Source organism: Falco punctatus (assembly GCF_963210335.1).
Source record: "Falco punctatus genome assembly, chromosome: 13".
Lineage (NCBI taxonomy): Eukaryota > Metazoa > Chordata > Aves > Falconiformes > Falconidae > Falco > Falco punctatus.
The window spans coordinates 27,441,652-27,457,030 of record NC_137593.1 but is presented as its reverse complement, the minus strand read 5'-3'; the positions used below and the strand labels follow the sequence as shown (position 1 = coordinate 27,457,030).

Sequence of the window (15,379 nt, the reverse complement as noted above, 5' to 3'; positions counted from 1 at the left end):
TTGATGTACCCGCTGGGCTTCTTAAGTGATGCCCTGCATAAGATCTATACGACTACTGATGGCAGCAGCAGTGTATCATAAACAAGTAATAGGTATGTTGCTAGAACTGGCAAACCAGCAAGCATTCTGGATTTCAACAAATACTATGTGAAATTGGGTGCAATTTAGATATTTATACGCTTGCTTATTCTGTGACAGAATAAGTCATTGTGCAGTGGTTGACAAGTGTGAAAGTCAGCTTGACCTTAGAGGAGAACCTCAGGAATGAAGTGAGAACACTGTTCCTTGGTGTAGCTTGCTTTCTGAAACTTGTGTCCACTACCACTAGTGGCAAATTCCTCTTCTGTAACTCCATCTTCACTGGAAATTGTCCCCACCAAGAAAAATTTTTTTGAGAATCATACAAGCAAACTAGGATTCTAGCTGGATGTTCAGCAGGTAACCTCTCCCAGTCTTACTCATTATTACTGGTAGATTTTCTATCTGTTTATTGCTGGTTTGAGTTACTCCAGTAAAAATGAGTAATGTCATTGAAGGTGTTTCACATCACACTATATACCAACTCCAACAGGACTTTAAAAATAATCTTTCCAAGAGCTTTATTGGCATTTAAAGCATGTGCTTTAACAGTGAAAATACTGGCAAGTCAGCTAATCTTTTTTTCTTTCCTGCTTGGAAAATTTCTCATTAAACCTTGCAGAAGACCATGAAAAGTTCTGATGCACGATTTAGCCTCAGGTTACCTGGTAATTTGAAAGAATGGTGTACCCAGAGTCCATATGTTCCTTTTGAGTTGTTCCTGACTTTGGCCTTTGCCTAAAGTTAATATAATTCCGCTGCCACACAAAGGCAAACCAGCACTTTTATTTCTCTACATCAAGCACTAACTCAGGGCTGCAGAAGAGATGGCAGTCTTGCATAGCTGGTCTGGTTTTTGTTCATATTGGGATCTGTTTTCAGTTAACATTTTTCAGAAAATCTTTATAAAACCAGAAGTAGAATCGCACAAAAAAATCCATCACAGAAGTCCATTGTCTTTGGATGGCATGCAGCGTTTTGTTTCTGATGAGATTTTAAAAAAAAAAAACAACATGAGGCTAACAACTGCTGCCTTCTTACACAGCAGTTTGGCTAAATAACTAGTTTTGTCACTGGTGGAATTTCTATTCATGGGAAGGCTGTACTGCAAAGTAAGTCTCAAAGAATCTTCAGAAATTATTTTCTTCTAAAGCTTTCTCAGTGCTGGAGCTGTGGAATCTCATGGCAAGATCAGTCTCAAATGGCTGGCCTTAGTGAAACAAAGTCCTTGCTTATTGTTTCGATATGCAGTTGACCGAGCTACCTTTATGCTAGGTATGCTGGGAAGACATCTTCACCCATACATTTTTATGGATTGTTCTTAATGAAGAACACCTTCAAAAGGAGTTCTGAAACAGTCCTGAATAAGTGGTTGTAGGAATACAGAAACAACTACTGATTCTAAGTTTAATTTTTCATTGAAAACCAGTAATTATATATTGCAGATAGGAAGTGAGTGTATGTTCCTCACCTTCTTCGGGTAAACTGGTCTCTTCAGGTAAAAGAAAATATCTTCACTTTTGAAGGCATTTTTTAGAAGGAATAGACAGGAGCTAAAGCCTTGGAGACAAGGAGAATGTTCTTTCAGTAAATGTGCTTGAGAATCACTGCACTAATTCGAAGCTGCATTACATAATGTGTCCACCTGATGGCAACACAAAATTGAAAAATTGCTGGAATTGCTTGTGGTAGGCAGTAGCCTGCAACTTATACTGGCCACCTCTTGCTGGCCTGCTGTAGTCTTCCTCAGCTGGAGGAGAACACGGCTGCTGATCCTCTGCACAGCAGACTTCTTTGAAGCTCTCTCTTCATATATAATCATCCCTTGCTTTCTGACAACATCTACTGATCGACCATTATTATCTTAATGTATCGTAACACAGAAGTGTCAATGGCTTGCGCTGAAGACCCCAGGAAAATCAGTTCTGTTTAGACTAGCTCAGGCCCCCCAGGTATTAAACTCTGCGTGGAAAGATGATTATGAGCTTCTGACTGTAAGCCACTAGGAGTAACTGTGGAGGAAACACGTGTTTCTTCTGAGTCTCATAAGACCCAAAGGAGTAGCAGATACTGCTGCTAGGTAATTGCACGCTTTAAATGGAGACTGCTGGAGAAAGGCTTTCAGTTATAGTTGCAAGGGTCTTTAGTGCATCATCTCTGGGAAGATGTACAATAAAAGACATTTCAATCTCTCCAGGGCTCACAATTCTGGCTGCCGTCTCCTTTAGGCAGAAGGTCTAGCAGAGTGCCCCTTTGACGCAACCCGAGTTTGTGAAAGGTCTGACAGACTGGACTTGTCTCAGGCAGGCCTGAGAACACTGCAAGCCTGAGGAGCAGGGGGCCCGTTTCAGCTTTGTTTCTCAAAAATTCACAAGCAGCTCACAGCACCAGGAAGACTGTTAGGCTAGCCCTGCCTTTTGCATATCGAGTCCTGTAATATCCCGAGGGTTTGCAACTCTGGGATGATATTTTTTGTTTTTCCTTTAAATAGCACAATATTTGATACTGCATGCTTACATGTTGGTTTTGCTGCCAGGAATGTTACAGACTCGATCTGCCCTTTGTGCCAACTGGACTAAAAACCCTAGTAAAACAATGCAGGTATCTCTGCTGGCTTCTGTGCATGGATGACACTTTTCCCTGCAGCACTGATGTCTGATACTGTTCATCATGTTCCTACTGCCTTGATTTCAGAAATTAAGCGGCAGGTGTCCCACACTGATATCTTCTTCCCAGGTTCAGAATCAGATAATTTTTTTCCTGTTCATAAATATGCCCTTGATTCCTAGTAGCATTGCAGACGCAAAGACATTACATGGAGATGCAGCAGAAATACTTAGCAAAACGTATTTAGCTTGCAGCTAAGTAAGTTTTACTACAGGACCCTGAAGAGAGTTACTTGTCTCTCTTACTCTGAGGAACGGTCTCATGTCCCCTATCAGTAGTTGTGCTTACAAGTACTATTTGCTATCTGAAGACAAAGCTTAAAGGCTCCCAGTAGTACTCCTTTTTTACCAGTCCTTTCCATTTCAGAGATGTCTTATGAAGGCCCTGGATCTGCCTAGTCTTAAGTGACCTTCCAGCCATCAGATCTGCTTTCTGGGACAAACCTGAGGTTTCCTCTTGTGATGAAATGAAACCCACTACTTAAGTCCTAAATAAAGGACTAGAGATAGAGAGCATTTCTGGGTTAGAAACATAGATTTACAGGAGAAACAAAGGATTCTAAAGAAAAAGGAACATTATCCTGACTATATCCTGCAGTACTGGCAGATACAGACTATATTCACTGTCAATGTGAAAACATTTTTATGAACTCTGATTATAAGGGAAGCTACTTACACAGTGAGCGTTCATCTTTTTGTGTTCTCTAAAAGGCTTAATTAAAAAGCCTGAGCTCTGAAGACCATTATTTCAGGAAATCAGTATATTAACTCGCCCTGGAAACTTGTATTTCTGTTTCTCTTAAACATTGCTCAGTCTTGGAGGAAGACCTAGAGACAGGACATGTTCTTTGGGCAGCCATGATTGCAGTGCTGCCATTATTCCCGCTCTTCAGCATCCCATGTATGATTTCCTGCTCCTGAGTCTTCTGCTGATGCACTGGCATTTTCCTAACTCAGGCAACAGGAAGAAAAAAGGGGAGCTGCATGCAATATACCACCTCTGAAGGAAGCGTGCTTCTGTGGCAGAGCTCATATAAGAGAAGTTAGGGCAATGAGACTGTATACCAGAGAGCTTCTCAGCATAAGGTTCTCATTAGAGGAGTCCCACCCACCACCCTTCTTTGGTGGCAGTCCTAGGTGCATCTGGGAACTACACCGCAGCAGTCAGTGCAGGAACACTGCTACACAGTTAGTTAACGATCAGGACGTGGCTATGATGATAAAAGGGTCTTTGCAAAAATGTTGGAATATTAAGGGGATACATCCTGAATTTCTGATCTTGTTCCTGCACGGTCTTTAGTGAGGGAAGCTGCCATTAAGAGCATAGGAACAGCCTGAGTATGGGCAGATCAGAGATCTCCTAGCAGGTGCCAAGGTTTGTACTTCTGAAGAGGATAGAGAGGATTTTGGCATCTGAAATGTAACTAACTTCTCTCAATTAAAATAATTTCTAGGTATCGCCATAGCAACCTCTGTCTGTAATGAGCTTCACATATTTGTGTGGCTGCTTGATTCACCCCGTGCCGACACAGAAGCATGAACTCTCCTTTTATTATTCATTTGCTTCCCAAGACATGCTGGGTGAACTGTCCTCTTGCTTAGTCCCAAAGCAAAGAGAGGGATTCCTGCTGCCAGGGAACAATTGAAGCCAAGGTGTATTTCCCAGTCTTTTATAAATGCCTGGGTCAGGACCCTGGCTGGAATGCATCTGGCTAGCCAGGTTGACCAGGCACTGAGTAGTAAACAGTGCTGGAAGAAAACTTTAGTACTGAAGCTTGCAGAAAGAGCCATATGAATGTGGCAGCTGGAACTGTGTGGCTGAGAAAAAGGAGATAATTACTTTGAAATTGAAATTTTGCTTTTTTGAAGTCTGAGAAGGGACTTGAAAAATGTTAATTGTCAGAGCAAACAGAAAGCTAAAGAGAAATGTTGGACACTTTAGTTCTAGACCCAGATCACTGTGCCGTGCAAGCCCTAATACAGTGAGCTTACAAGAAAAAGAGGTAGACTGCCTTCCCAGTCTCTGTAGAAAGGGGTGAAAATCTGTAGTCTTCCAGATGTGCGTGCTTTGTTCTGTAACTGTTTTTCTACCCCCAGGCCAGCCACTGGGACCTCGCAGGCTCAGCCTGAAGCCAATCCCAAAACTACCCAACATGGAAGCATTTCTCAGCAAGGCTCTTGTGAAGGTGAAGAAACAGGCCCATGGGTGCTTGGCTCCAGAGCTGTGCTTCCAGGCAGTCAAAGCTGCCACAGAGCAGCCTTTTGTAGATGGAGTCCGGAAGGAGCGAGAGCTGTTCAATGTCCTGCTGACTTCAGGCCAGGCCCAAGCACTGCAGTATGCTTTCTTCGCAGAGAGAGCAACACAGAAGTGGACAACACCCAGTGGAGCTTCATGGAAAAGTGCTTCCCCTCAGCCCATCCGCAAAGCAGCTGTGATAGGTAAGGGAATGAAAAAGCTGGTGTGGTTGCTGACTGCACAGCTAACAGCAGAGCTGAAAGGGAGTGGGATGAGAGTAACTGGGCTTCACTGGTGGCAGAAGGCTGAAGTGAGATTCCCTAGCAGTCACTGGCCAAAGTCACTGATACCCATCACAGGTGAAGATACTCCACACCCATAGGAGACATGCAAGGAGGGAAGTTGTCACTGCATTGGTGAGCTCATAAATTCAGATGGCAAATCACATCCCACTAGACTGTTACCTGATGCTACCTCTTTCTTTGGAAGAATAGCTTCTTCTCACTTCAGAGGCAGCTTAATCTGTGGACCATAAGCAGTCTGTTCGCTTTTAAATACTGCTGTGTTGAGTCCTGGCTTTGTTCCATATTATAACCAGGTTTGCATGAAATTCTCCTCCTCCTGGTCTGGTTCTGTACTGCAAGTGCATGCGCACAGAGTTACTGAGGGATGTATTAATACAGAAATGTTTTGACAGCTGTATTTTAAGAAGATTTCATCTCACTGGGATCCACTCCTGCCATTTTGTAGCCCAGCAAGATAATGCCTTCATTAATTTTTTATAAGAGCAATTTAAATAAAACCTTTGATGCACTGCTGAGATTTAAAAAAAAAAAAAAAGTATCTTTCAGCTCTCCCTGTTGAAAGTAGCACTCAAAAAATGGTTAGACAAGTAATGGAGCAGTCTGAAAACATCCATTCTGTTTCAGAGAAAGCTCACCAGGGCAGCACTGCTTTTTCCTGGGTACTTCTCAGGCCTCTTACACTCTGCAACATGAACTGTCTGAAAACTCATTGCAGGCCATAGAAAGACTTTTTTTTTGGAAGTTCCCTTCTCTTCATTAGCTGCCACACCATATTTTCAATGAAAACAGTTTTTAAACATTGGTCCACAAACCTTGTGAGGAAAATCCGTGGCTGTTAATAGCATTCAGGTAAAAAGGCATTAATTATTGCCAAGTTTATCATGTGATTTGAAAAGCACAGTACTTTGGACACGTGCAGTCCCAGACAGGTCAGTCCTGCAGTGTGTTTTTTGGCAGGAAAGGCTTGTGTTGAAGTTTTATAGGAATGATCAGGTAACTAGAATGGGCATTATTTGCTACATACTGATAAACCACGCCAGAATAATACACTTGCAAAGTTCCAATTGCAGTGACAGTTTAGCCAGAAGGGCTGTTTAGATCTGATCTGCCTATTTTGGTGCTGTAACTGAGCTAGAGGGAATTCTAAAGATAAAAGCAATCTCTGTTTGAAAGTTTATAGTAGAAACAATTTGTATCATTTCCAAACTGAACTGGCTGGGCTGCATCTCGCCATCCATTGGATTAAGTATTTGCGCCTCATCTCCAGACAGGGTTCTGAATTCCGATTACTCCAGCCTCTACCCCAACATTTCAGTGTTTGCGTAGCTGGTTACAGACAATGCCCAAGTTAACCCAGACTTTTTGCAGAATGAACAAACTAAGCACTTAGATACTTTTGCAGCAGAGCACGATCTGTCACACTGGTCATTTTCACGACTGTGAACTTCCCCTGATTTTTCAACACTTCATTTTCAACACTTCATAAAGCATGCATAACTGGTGTGGGAACAGTATTCCAAGAACAATTGCGTTAAGACCAGATACCAAGATGTTTCTTCCTTCCTCCTACTTAGTATGCTCAAGGTAACAGGCAACTTTCGTATTAGCCATGTTCAACACATTCTGTTAGTTATGCACTGGCAGGGAGCAGCTGCACTGCAGTGATGAGGAGCCAATGGCAATAACACCTCCCATGGGGACAGACCCACAGAATCTTTGATGCTGGAAGGGACCTCTGAACATATCTTGTCCGTCCCCCCTGCTCAAACAGGGTCACCTAGAGCCTGTTGCCCAGGACTATGTCCAGACAGCTTTTGATATCTCCAAGTATGAAAACCCTACAACCTCTCTGGGCAACCTGTGCCAGCCCTCAGTCACCCCCACAGTAAAAAAAAGTGGTTTCTTACGTTCAGATGGAACCTCACATGTTTCAGTTTGTGCCCGTTGCCTCTGGTCCTGTTACCGGGGTCACTGAAAAGAGTCTGGCTCCATCTTCTTGACACCTTCCCCTCAGATATTTTTATATATTGGCGAGATTCCCCCCCAGCCTTCTCTAGGGTGGAGTTAAAGCTCTCTCAGCCTTTCCTCATGAGACATACTCCAGTCCCATAATTGTCTTATTGGCCCTTCACTGAACTCACTTACAGCTCCATATCACCCTTGTACTGGGGAGCCCAGGACTGAACATGGTCCTCCAGGCGTGGTCTCACCAGTGCTAAGCAGAGGGGAAGGATGGCCTCCCTCAACCTGCCCGCAAGGCTCCTCCTAATGCGGCCCAGAGGGCTCGTACCATTAGCTGCCTTTGCCACAAAGGTCATAGTTTTGCTCTTAGCCAACTTGGTGTCCACTAGGACCCCCAGATCCTTTTCTGCAGAGCTGCTTTCCAGCCAGTCAGCCCCAGCAGATACTGGTGCATAGGGCTATTCCTCCCCAGGTGCAGGACAGCAGCACTTCCCCTTGCTGAATTTCGTAAAGTTCCTGTCAACCCCTTTCTCCCTCTGGATGGCAGCACAACCCACTGCTGTATCAATTATTTACCACCTGAGCAAGGCGAGCAGGGCAGACCCAGAGAGAGATCATGGCCAGCATCTTCTAGAAGTACAGATGATAAAGCAAAGTTCACGTGAGGTAAAGCTGGGAAGCCAGTCTGCAGGCTGAGGTCTGGATCAACAGTGTCCATAGCCTGGCACAGCCACGGTAAGACAGCAGAACTCCTCCAGCATAGCTTAGAAAGGAACTGAAGACCCAGGTCTGAAGGCCATGGGCTTCAAGGCTCATGGGCAGTGCACGTGGGTGGAAGCTCCAGCTGTAGCTGGTCACGGTCATTAAAGCTTATCAGTGCACTCGGGGCCTTGACACTTGCCCAGACTCCTAGTGCCTTTTCTGAATCACTGCTGCTACCAATACAGCCCCCACAGCCCGCAGTTACGGCTTGCTTTGTTTATGCTACTTGCTCACGTTATACTTCATTTGGTAAGTGACATCTCCTATTTTGGGGTGATTGATCACCTCCTTTTAACTCTGAATCCCACACCGTATGAAGTATCACTGCTTTCCATAATTTCTTTCTGCCACCCCACTGTGGTTTTTCTCCTTCCTCTGGAAGGTTTGTCTCCTATTTTGCCTTTTGATGTCAGTGAAATTGCAAGTCCATTAGAGACAGGCATAGAATATGGCAACACAATTGTATTTCTTTCAGGCTGCTGTAGCAAAAAGTCATTCTGCAGCCAGTACCGTGCTGTACAGTAGCTCATAATTTCACATTCTTGTCTTAGGAACATTCTTGCTTGCAGCACTAGAAATCAAAATCTTAGGGGTGATTTTTGAGGGACTGACACCTTTTAAAATAGGGCTATTCATCCATGTAAGTATCAAGTCTTAGTACCAAGACCCTGGGTGGTCCAGGGCCTCTCTGTTTTCACTGCAGAGAGGAGGGCAGTCAGAGCAAGAAGTTGTGTCCATTTTGGCTGGTCAGAAATCACGCAGACCCCCTTTTCCAATAGACAGTGCTGTGCTGTTCCACACACTGACATCATGTTGCAATATGCTGCTGCTTACATCTTTTATCACTGCATGATGGGAAGCAACTGAGAAGATCACGCTGACTTCCTCTTCCTTCAGTACCTCTTCCAAAGGGACAGAGGATCTTTAGGGTATGGAAGCAGTGCCATGCATGCTAGTGGAGCCTTGCTTTGTGGCTCCCCTGTCTGTCCAATATTAGCAGGAACTTGTTGAAGGGAGCTGGCACGTCTCTTGCTGACCATGTCTTAATGTAGATTCAACATCAAGGCTGATCTATCATTTTTGTGGGCATGCTTGATAGATAGCATTGCTGGTGAACTGCAACCATTCCTCTGCATTCCTGGCTTCCCACCAGCTGCATTTGTCTGCAGTTTGCTCGCTGAAAGACTGATAAGTGGGTAACACCCAGCCATGTGGGATCCCTCCTGCTTTTGGCCTAGCTGTCCTTGACTGTCTTCAGCCACATGCAGTGTCACCTATTTCATCTGTTTCTGCTTGTTCTGAACTCTTGGCTCCCGTCTCCCTCCACTTTCTCTGGTTCCTCGTCATGCAGAAAAAGAGCTCTTCTCTGTCCCTTCTGCAATCTTCCCAGAGCTCCCTGCTTGCCTCGAGTATCACATTATTTCTGCTTCAAATTAATACCCTGAAACAGAGAAAGCAGCAGCTCCAGTCTGCAGCAGTCTGCCACCGCCAATTGCTCGTTGTTGTTTTTTAACAGGGAAACTGGAACAGTCTTTGCATATTTTTACCAATCTATAAAGTATTATTTCCATTGCCTGGCAGTTTAAAGGCCAAATATTCATAATAGTTCAGAATTATTTTCCACTCATCTGTGTTTCTCTAGTGTGTGTGACTGTACATGAGTTACTTCATACATATTTTGAGTTCATTTGCTTTGAAATTTGTTTTTAAAGTCCTTCAGTTAATTTTGCATGGGTTTTCATATTCTAAGTACCTCATGTGACAGATCAATAATTAACAGTCATTATTCACTCAGCTTGCCCAACAAATGGATTTGTCATATCCATGTTTGGCCTGAAATTACTTGGGTTCAAGTGTATTTTTATTTCTGTGTCAAAGCTACATTTCACAACAAAAGACCAGAAGCAAGATGGCTAGAGTTCTTTCTCCTGAAGCAGATTTCAGTCCCCTTTTGAAAGATACTCATTGGGCATTACAGGTGGTAACACAGGTCTGAAAACTGTCCCCAGCATGGAAGATAAGAATACAGGGTTTTTTTCATGGTTTTTGGGAAGTGAGATCACTATTGAGGAAGAAAACAGAACACATTAGAAATTCTGGAGTAGTTCCTAGCTGTGTTTTTGTCTGTGTGAGCTGAGCTGAGCATGTGACATTTCTCTTTCTCTTTCGTCTACAGCCTTCTACACATGTAAAGCCCAATGATTCCCTTCCATTTCTTTCTGCTCTAACATACTCTTCCCCAAGATCATTCAGCTTTATTGAAAAGAGAAGTCACCAAAAATTCTTCTTCCCCTGCTAGACAGCCAAATCTCTCCTTAGTTTTACAGCCCAGTTTTAGCAAATATTTCCAGGGGAGTCATGCTATGCGAGCTCTAACGTAACAAAACCCTTGGGGCTTTCATTACTGTCTCTGCCAGCTTCATTGAACATCATTTCATACAGGCCACTGAAGAGTTATGAAGTAAGTTGAGAGACAGCTTTTCTAGGTCAGAAACAAGCTTGGCAAGCTCATATCTTATCTATAAGCCTACTCCCATGGCCTAGAAAGTGAAGTGCTACAAGTGTGTAGGCCTGTCTATCATGGGATGGCTAAAACCGAGATGGGGGCACTCATACTATATGTGGATGAAAGCAAACAGGGGAATTGGCTAACAGCACTGCAGAAATTCCCTTGGAAAGAGGGCTGGAGAAGCACTGCTCGTGGAAGAGGTTTTGGTTTAGGAAGAAGCGGTGTGTTCATGTGGCAAGAGAGCTGCTAAGATTTCAGTCATGAGGCCGAAACTGAGAGGCACAGGAGTTAATAAGGCTCAGGATGTGCATGTTATTTCTTTAGTAGAGCTTGGAAATTCTAGGGAGAACCCCCAGGACTCCATCCTGGGAAAGAAGAGACTTCAAGAGGGAGCCATGTTGAACTGCAAACGCTTCAGCTTGATGTCTAAAGAGAGGCGTAAAGACGGGGCTGGGCTTGGTGGGTATACAGGAGGTGCTGAGTTGCCGTCCTGCACTGTCCAAGAAGAAAGCAGTTTGTGTAGCTCACCAAAGACGGGGGGAAACTCTCTGACCATACCTGCTCCCACATCCAAGGCTCTGAGTACTGAGCACACTGGGAGGAGCTATTTGTGTTTGGGGTTTTTCAGGCAGCAAACCATGGACACTGAAATACTAAGAACTGATTAATGTTATTCTAGTTTTATTTTCAGATTAGTTTTTAGTAGTATTTGATTATGAAGTAGCAAATCTAATTTCCTAGAAAGGAACTAGAACATTTGCTTGGGAGCGTAAGGGTATATAAGCAGGCTGCCAGATAGTGATGCCTGTAAAAACTATCTTCTTGTGGCTAAGCATGGAATGTTTTAAATGTCTTGTGTGTACACAAGCTGAGGGTGGATAGAACTAAACCAAGGGTCTGTAGCTTGCAGGAAAAAACATACTGCCTTATTTGAACTTGGTTGTTGGAACTTGTTTAAATGATAACATGATTTCAACTCTTCTTTACAAAGCTGCTTTAGACAAATTTTTTAATCCCCTTGTTGCTGTTTATTTGTTCAGCTGACTTTCATTTGTAAAACTGGGATTAAAAAAAATCATTTTTACAGAATTATAACAAACCTGTACTTTGATTGTTGCTTTATTTAAGATATTAATAATCCTCCCATTCAGTGCTTCACACTTCTAAAGCTGGTAAAATTGTCCTGGCTTTCTCTTACTGGTTTGTATTAACTTAGTCTGAAAAGCCTCCATCAGGGGAGAGCAGGATAAGTACTGTGGGGTTGTGTATCACAGGGAAGTGTAAGCGTGCAGCTTCATTTAATGTAATAGAGGGCAGAGCTGGTGGAAGGGCTCAGAAGGAGGGAAGGGATCAAGCCAATAGTCTCTACACTGATATTCCTGGGGGCATGAGCTGGTAGTAGTGCATTTACGGATCTTGGAGAAAAAAAATACAGCTTGAATGGATGCTCAGTTACAGGAATCCTGAGCAAGTGCTTTAACCGTGTGGTTAGACAAGGAAGACTGTGTCTTCGAGAATCTTCAGAAGTTAGGCATGGCCTGTGTTGGAGGACTTGAACAGTTCCCAGTGGGCAGAAGTGCCTGATATAAAGAGCAAACAGCAAGCAAAAGGCCACTGATGTTCCAGAGTGATTGAAAAGGAGATAGAAGATGTTGAAATCTGGATTAAGAACACTGTGTTAGCTTCATTGTGTTTGACCTGACAGTGAGAGACATACAAGACATTAGAGACAAAGTAAAGTTTAGAGCAGATCAGTGTCCTAGAGTCTTTACAGAAATAGCAGCTGAATTTTCTTTGCTTCAAAGATTACGCAGTGAAGTGCAGAGGGAGAAATGGAGGGAGATGAAGAGGAAGCTTGGAAGGAGGGAGAAACCAATTGTCTGAGCTTTGCTGGTGTCAAAATCTCTGAGTGACGTGTTGTTGCTTACACTAATATTCTGTGAGTGCCCATAAAGGACCATCTCACAGGAAGAGAGAGGCACTGGTATCCTCAGGGTGAAACTTGCTTGTGAAACTGCCGGCTAGAAGTTGGTAACAGGGTTGAAGCTGAAACTCGGATCTCCTGTCTTTGATCTCCATGTTCTAACTCTTAAGTGATGCTGGTTTCTGTAGGTATGAAATTTTGCAGGGAGAAGACATGGTCTGGTATTTTGCAAGCTTGAGAGGACATTAACTTGCCTTTATGCTACTGCTTTTCAAACATTTAGGCTCACTGAAAAAGGAAATTCAGTTCCTTTTTCCCAGTCTTCAGTTCTTTTTTCCTGTCTGTGCACCACTCGTTTTGCATAGGCTTCCACTTTTTATCCTGCAGATACAAAGGAAATGCTACCATCAAGTGATTAATTGTAACATTTTTTATTCATAGTCTCTGATTCTGTCTCACTTTTATCCCTAGGGCTGGGAACAATGGGACGAGGCATTGTGACTTCTCTGGTTAAGGCCAACATACCTGTGGTAGCCCTGGAGCAGGATCTGGATTATCTGAGCACGGGAAGAAAAGCTGTGATGCTCCTTTTGGAACGTGAGGCTATGAAAATGGAGCCGGGTGCCCAGACTCTGGATTTTCATAACCCTGCACGTCTCCAGTTCACTGTGGACTTTGATGTGTTGTGTGATGTAGATCTAGTCATTGAAGCTGTGTTTGAGAACATGGCACTAAAGAAGGAAATATTCCACAAGCTATCAAGAATCTGCAAGCCAGGGGCCTTTCTGTGTACAAACACATCAGCCCTGGACATTGATGAAATAGCTTCTGCCACGAGCCACCCGCAGCAGGTCATTGGCACACACTTTTTCTCCCCTGCTCATGTGATGAGGCTACTGGAAATAATCTATGGCCATCACACATCTGCCACTGCCATTGCCACTGCTATGCAGCTAGCCAAAGCACTGAAAAAAGTCGGAGTGGTGGTAGGGAATTGTTTTGGGTTTGTTGGGAATCGAATGATGTTTCCATATGTACAACAGGCAGTTTTCCTTGTAGAGGAAGGAAGCAGACCAGAAGCAGTAGATCAGGTTCTTGAAGACTTTGGGTTTAAGATAGGACCTTTCCGAATGTCTGATCTTGCTGGGCTGGATGTGGGCTGGAGGTCTCGAAAGGGGCAGGGTCTCACTGGGGCCTCGCTACCTCCAGGAACACCAGCCCGCCAGCGGCATGGCCATCGCTACAGTCCGCTGCCAGATCTTCTGTGTGAGAATGGCAGGTTCGGCCAGAAAGCTGGAAAAGGATGGTACCAGTACGAGAAGGCTGGGGGCAGGACAGCCAAGCCAGATCCATGGCTTCACAGCTTTCTGTCCCAGTACAGAGACACCCATCGCATCAAGACCCGCTTTATAGATCAGGAGGAAATCCTGGAGCGGTGCTTGTTTTCCCTCATCAACGAAGGGTTTGACATCCTGGCTGAGGGAATAGCATCAGGCCCAGAACACCTGGATGTAATTTACATCAATGGCTATGGGTGGCCAAAGCACAGGGGTGGCCCCATGTTCTATGCTTCCACCGTTGGGCTCCTTCGTGTTCTGGCTAAACTGCAGAAATACTCCGAGGCCCACCCTGATGTTCCGGGGCTACAGCCCCGTGCCTTTCTGAAAAAGCTGGTAGCTATGGGGAACCCGCCCCTCAAAGAGTGGATGTCCTACCTCAGCCAGCCAAGCAACAAGCTGTGATTGCACCGATGCCTGCTATATACGTTTAATGGAGGCTGATTTCATGAAACAGATGCTGTAATTGCACTGTCTTTTCCAATCAAAACCGAAGTGCTACAGGCTCATAAACAATGTCACTGACTTTCCTTTGCAGAGAATAACTTTGGCTGATGATGAATCTCAGTCCCCCCCTTGCTGCAAGTAACCACTTCCATCACCACCCTTCCTTCCCAGCACCAGCCTCGCCCGCCGCCTTTGCTCATTGCTTTGTAAGGCCATCACCTCTGCCTTCAGGTCTTCACAGCTGTACTTCTCTTCCAGTCTGTCTTTGTGGGAGGGAGGAGCAGCATCCACAGCCCACAAAGCAAATCATGGTGGGGGCCAACAGAGAGATGATCACAATTCACTCAAGACCAGCTGGATCTACCAGACCTGCCTTAAAATCTATTTCCCAGTTTGTTCAGGTTTTTCCTGTGCAGCCCACCTCCACTGGGCTCCCTGGCCCTCCTGAAGACGGCCAGCTGGAGCCTGCTCCCTTCCTGCTACTGGGGGAGGGGTGGCACAAGGGGTGCAGCACCTTTCAGAGGTAAAGTCAAATGAATTGGAGAGGGCAGGTATGAGCAGACAGCGGGGGGCAGGGCTGGTACTGCCCCTCCTCCCTGCTGCAGAGAAGATTCTAATGAGTGACACAAAAGCTACAAATACATCCACCTGACTAACCTGCCCTGCAGTGCTGGCTCATGACTGGCCTTCTGCATCCAGACCCTATCCTCTGTTATCATTATCCCCACCCAGCTTTGTCCAAGTAGAAACATCTGGCATCATGAACTGTGGGGGGGTATTGCCATCACACCCCCTACCTTGCCTGCTACCAGGTCTTGGGGCTCAACGTGCTCTAATCGACTAGATTGAAACTGGCACTTAGTGGGTTTTCAGACGAGCAGAGGGCACAGTGAGAAGTGCATGTGTGCAGGCAGGAACATAGCTACAGGCAGGCAGGGAGGTGGCAGATCTCTAGAAGAGAGCAGAGCAGGGGAGAGTGAACCAAACCTGCTCCAGGCTTGATGCTCTGGGACAAAGTCTCCCATTTCTTGTGTCTAGTGAATGTATCTTCTGGTCTGGTGTAGGGAATAGGTTGGTCTGGGTTTCCTTCTCAGGGACGTTGGATGTCTTAAGTTTTACTTTTTATTTTAATAAAACTGCTTTGATTATCTAA

General features: G+C 44.6%; 1 protein-coding gene across 1 annotated transcript in view; it reads left to right on the top strand.

The window, feature by feature from the left end:
* Positions 1-15,379, top strand: part of EHHADH (enoyl-CoA hydratase and 3-hydroxyacyl CoA dehydrogenase) — a 27,889-nt gene extending 12,510 nt beyond the window's left edge. Inside the window, exons 6-7 of the mRNA XM_080409751.1 lie at positions 4,842-5,183; positions 12,914-15,379. Coding sequence (XP_080265877.1) covers positions 4,842-5,183; positions 12,914-14,184 — 1,613 coding nt within the window. The 3' untranslated portion in view covers positions 14,185-15,379. The remainder of the gene's footprint in view (positions 1-4,841; positions 5,184-12,913) is intronic.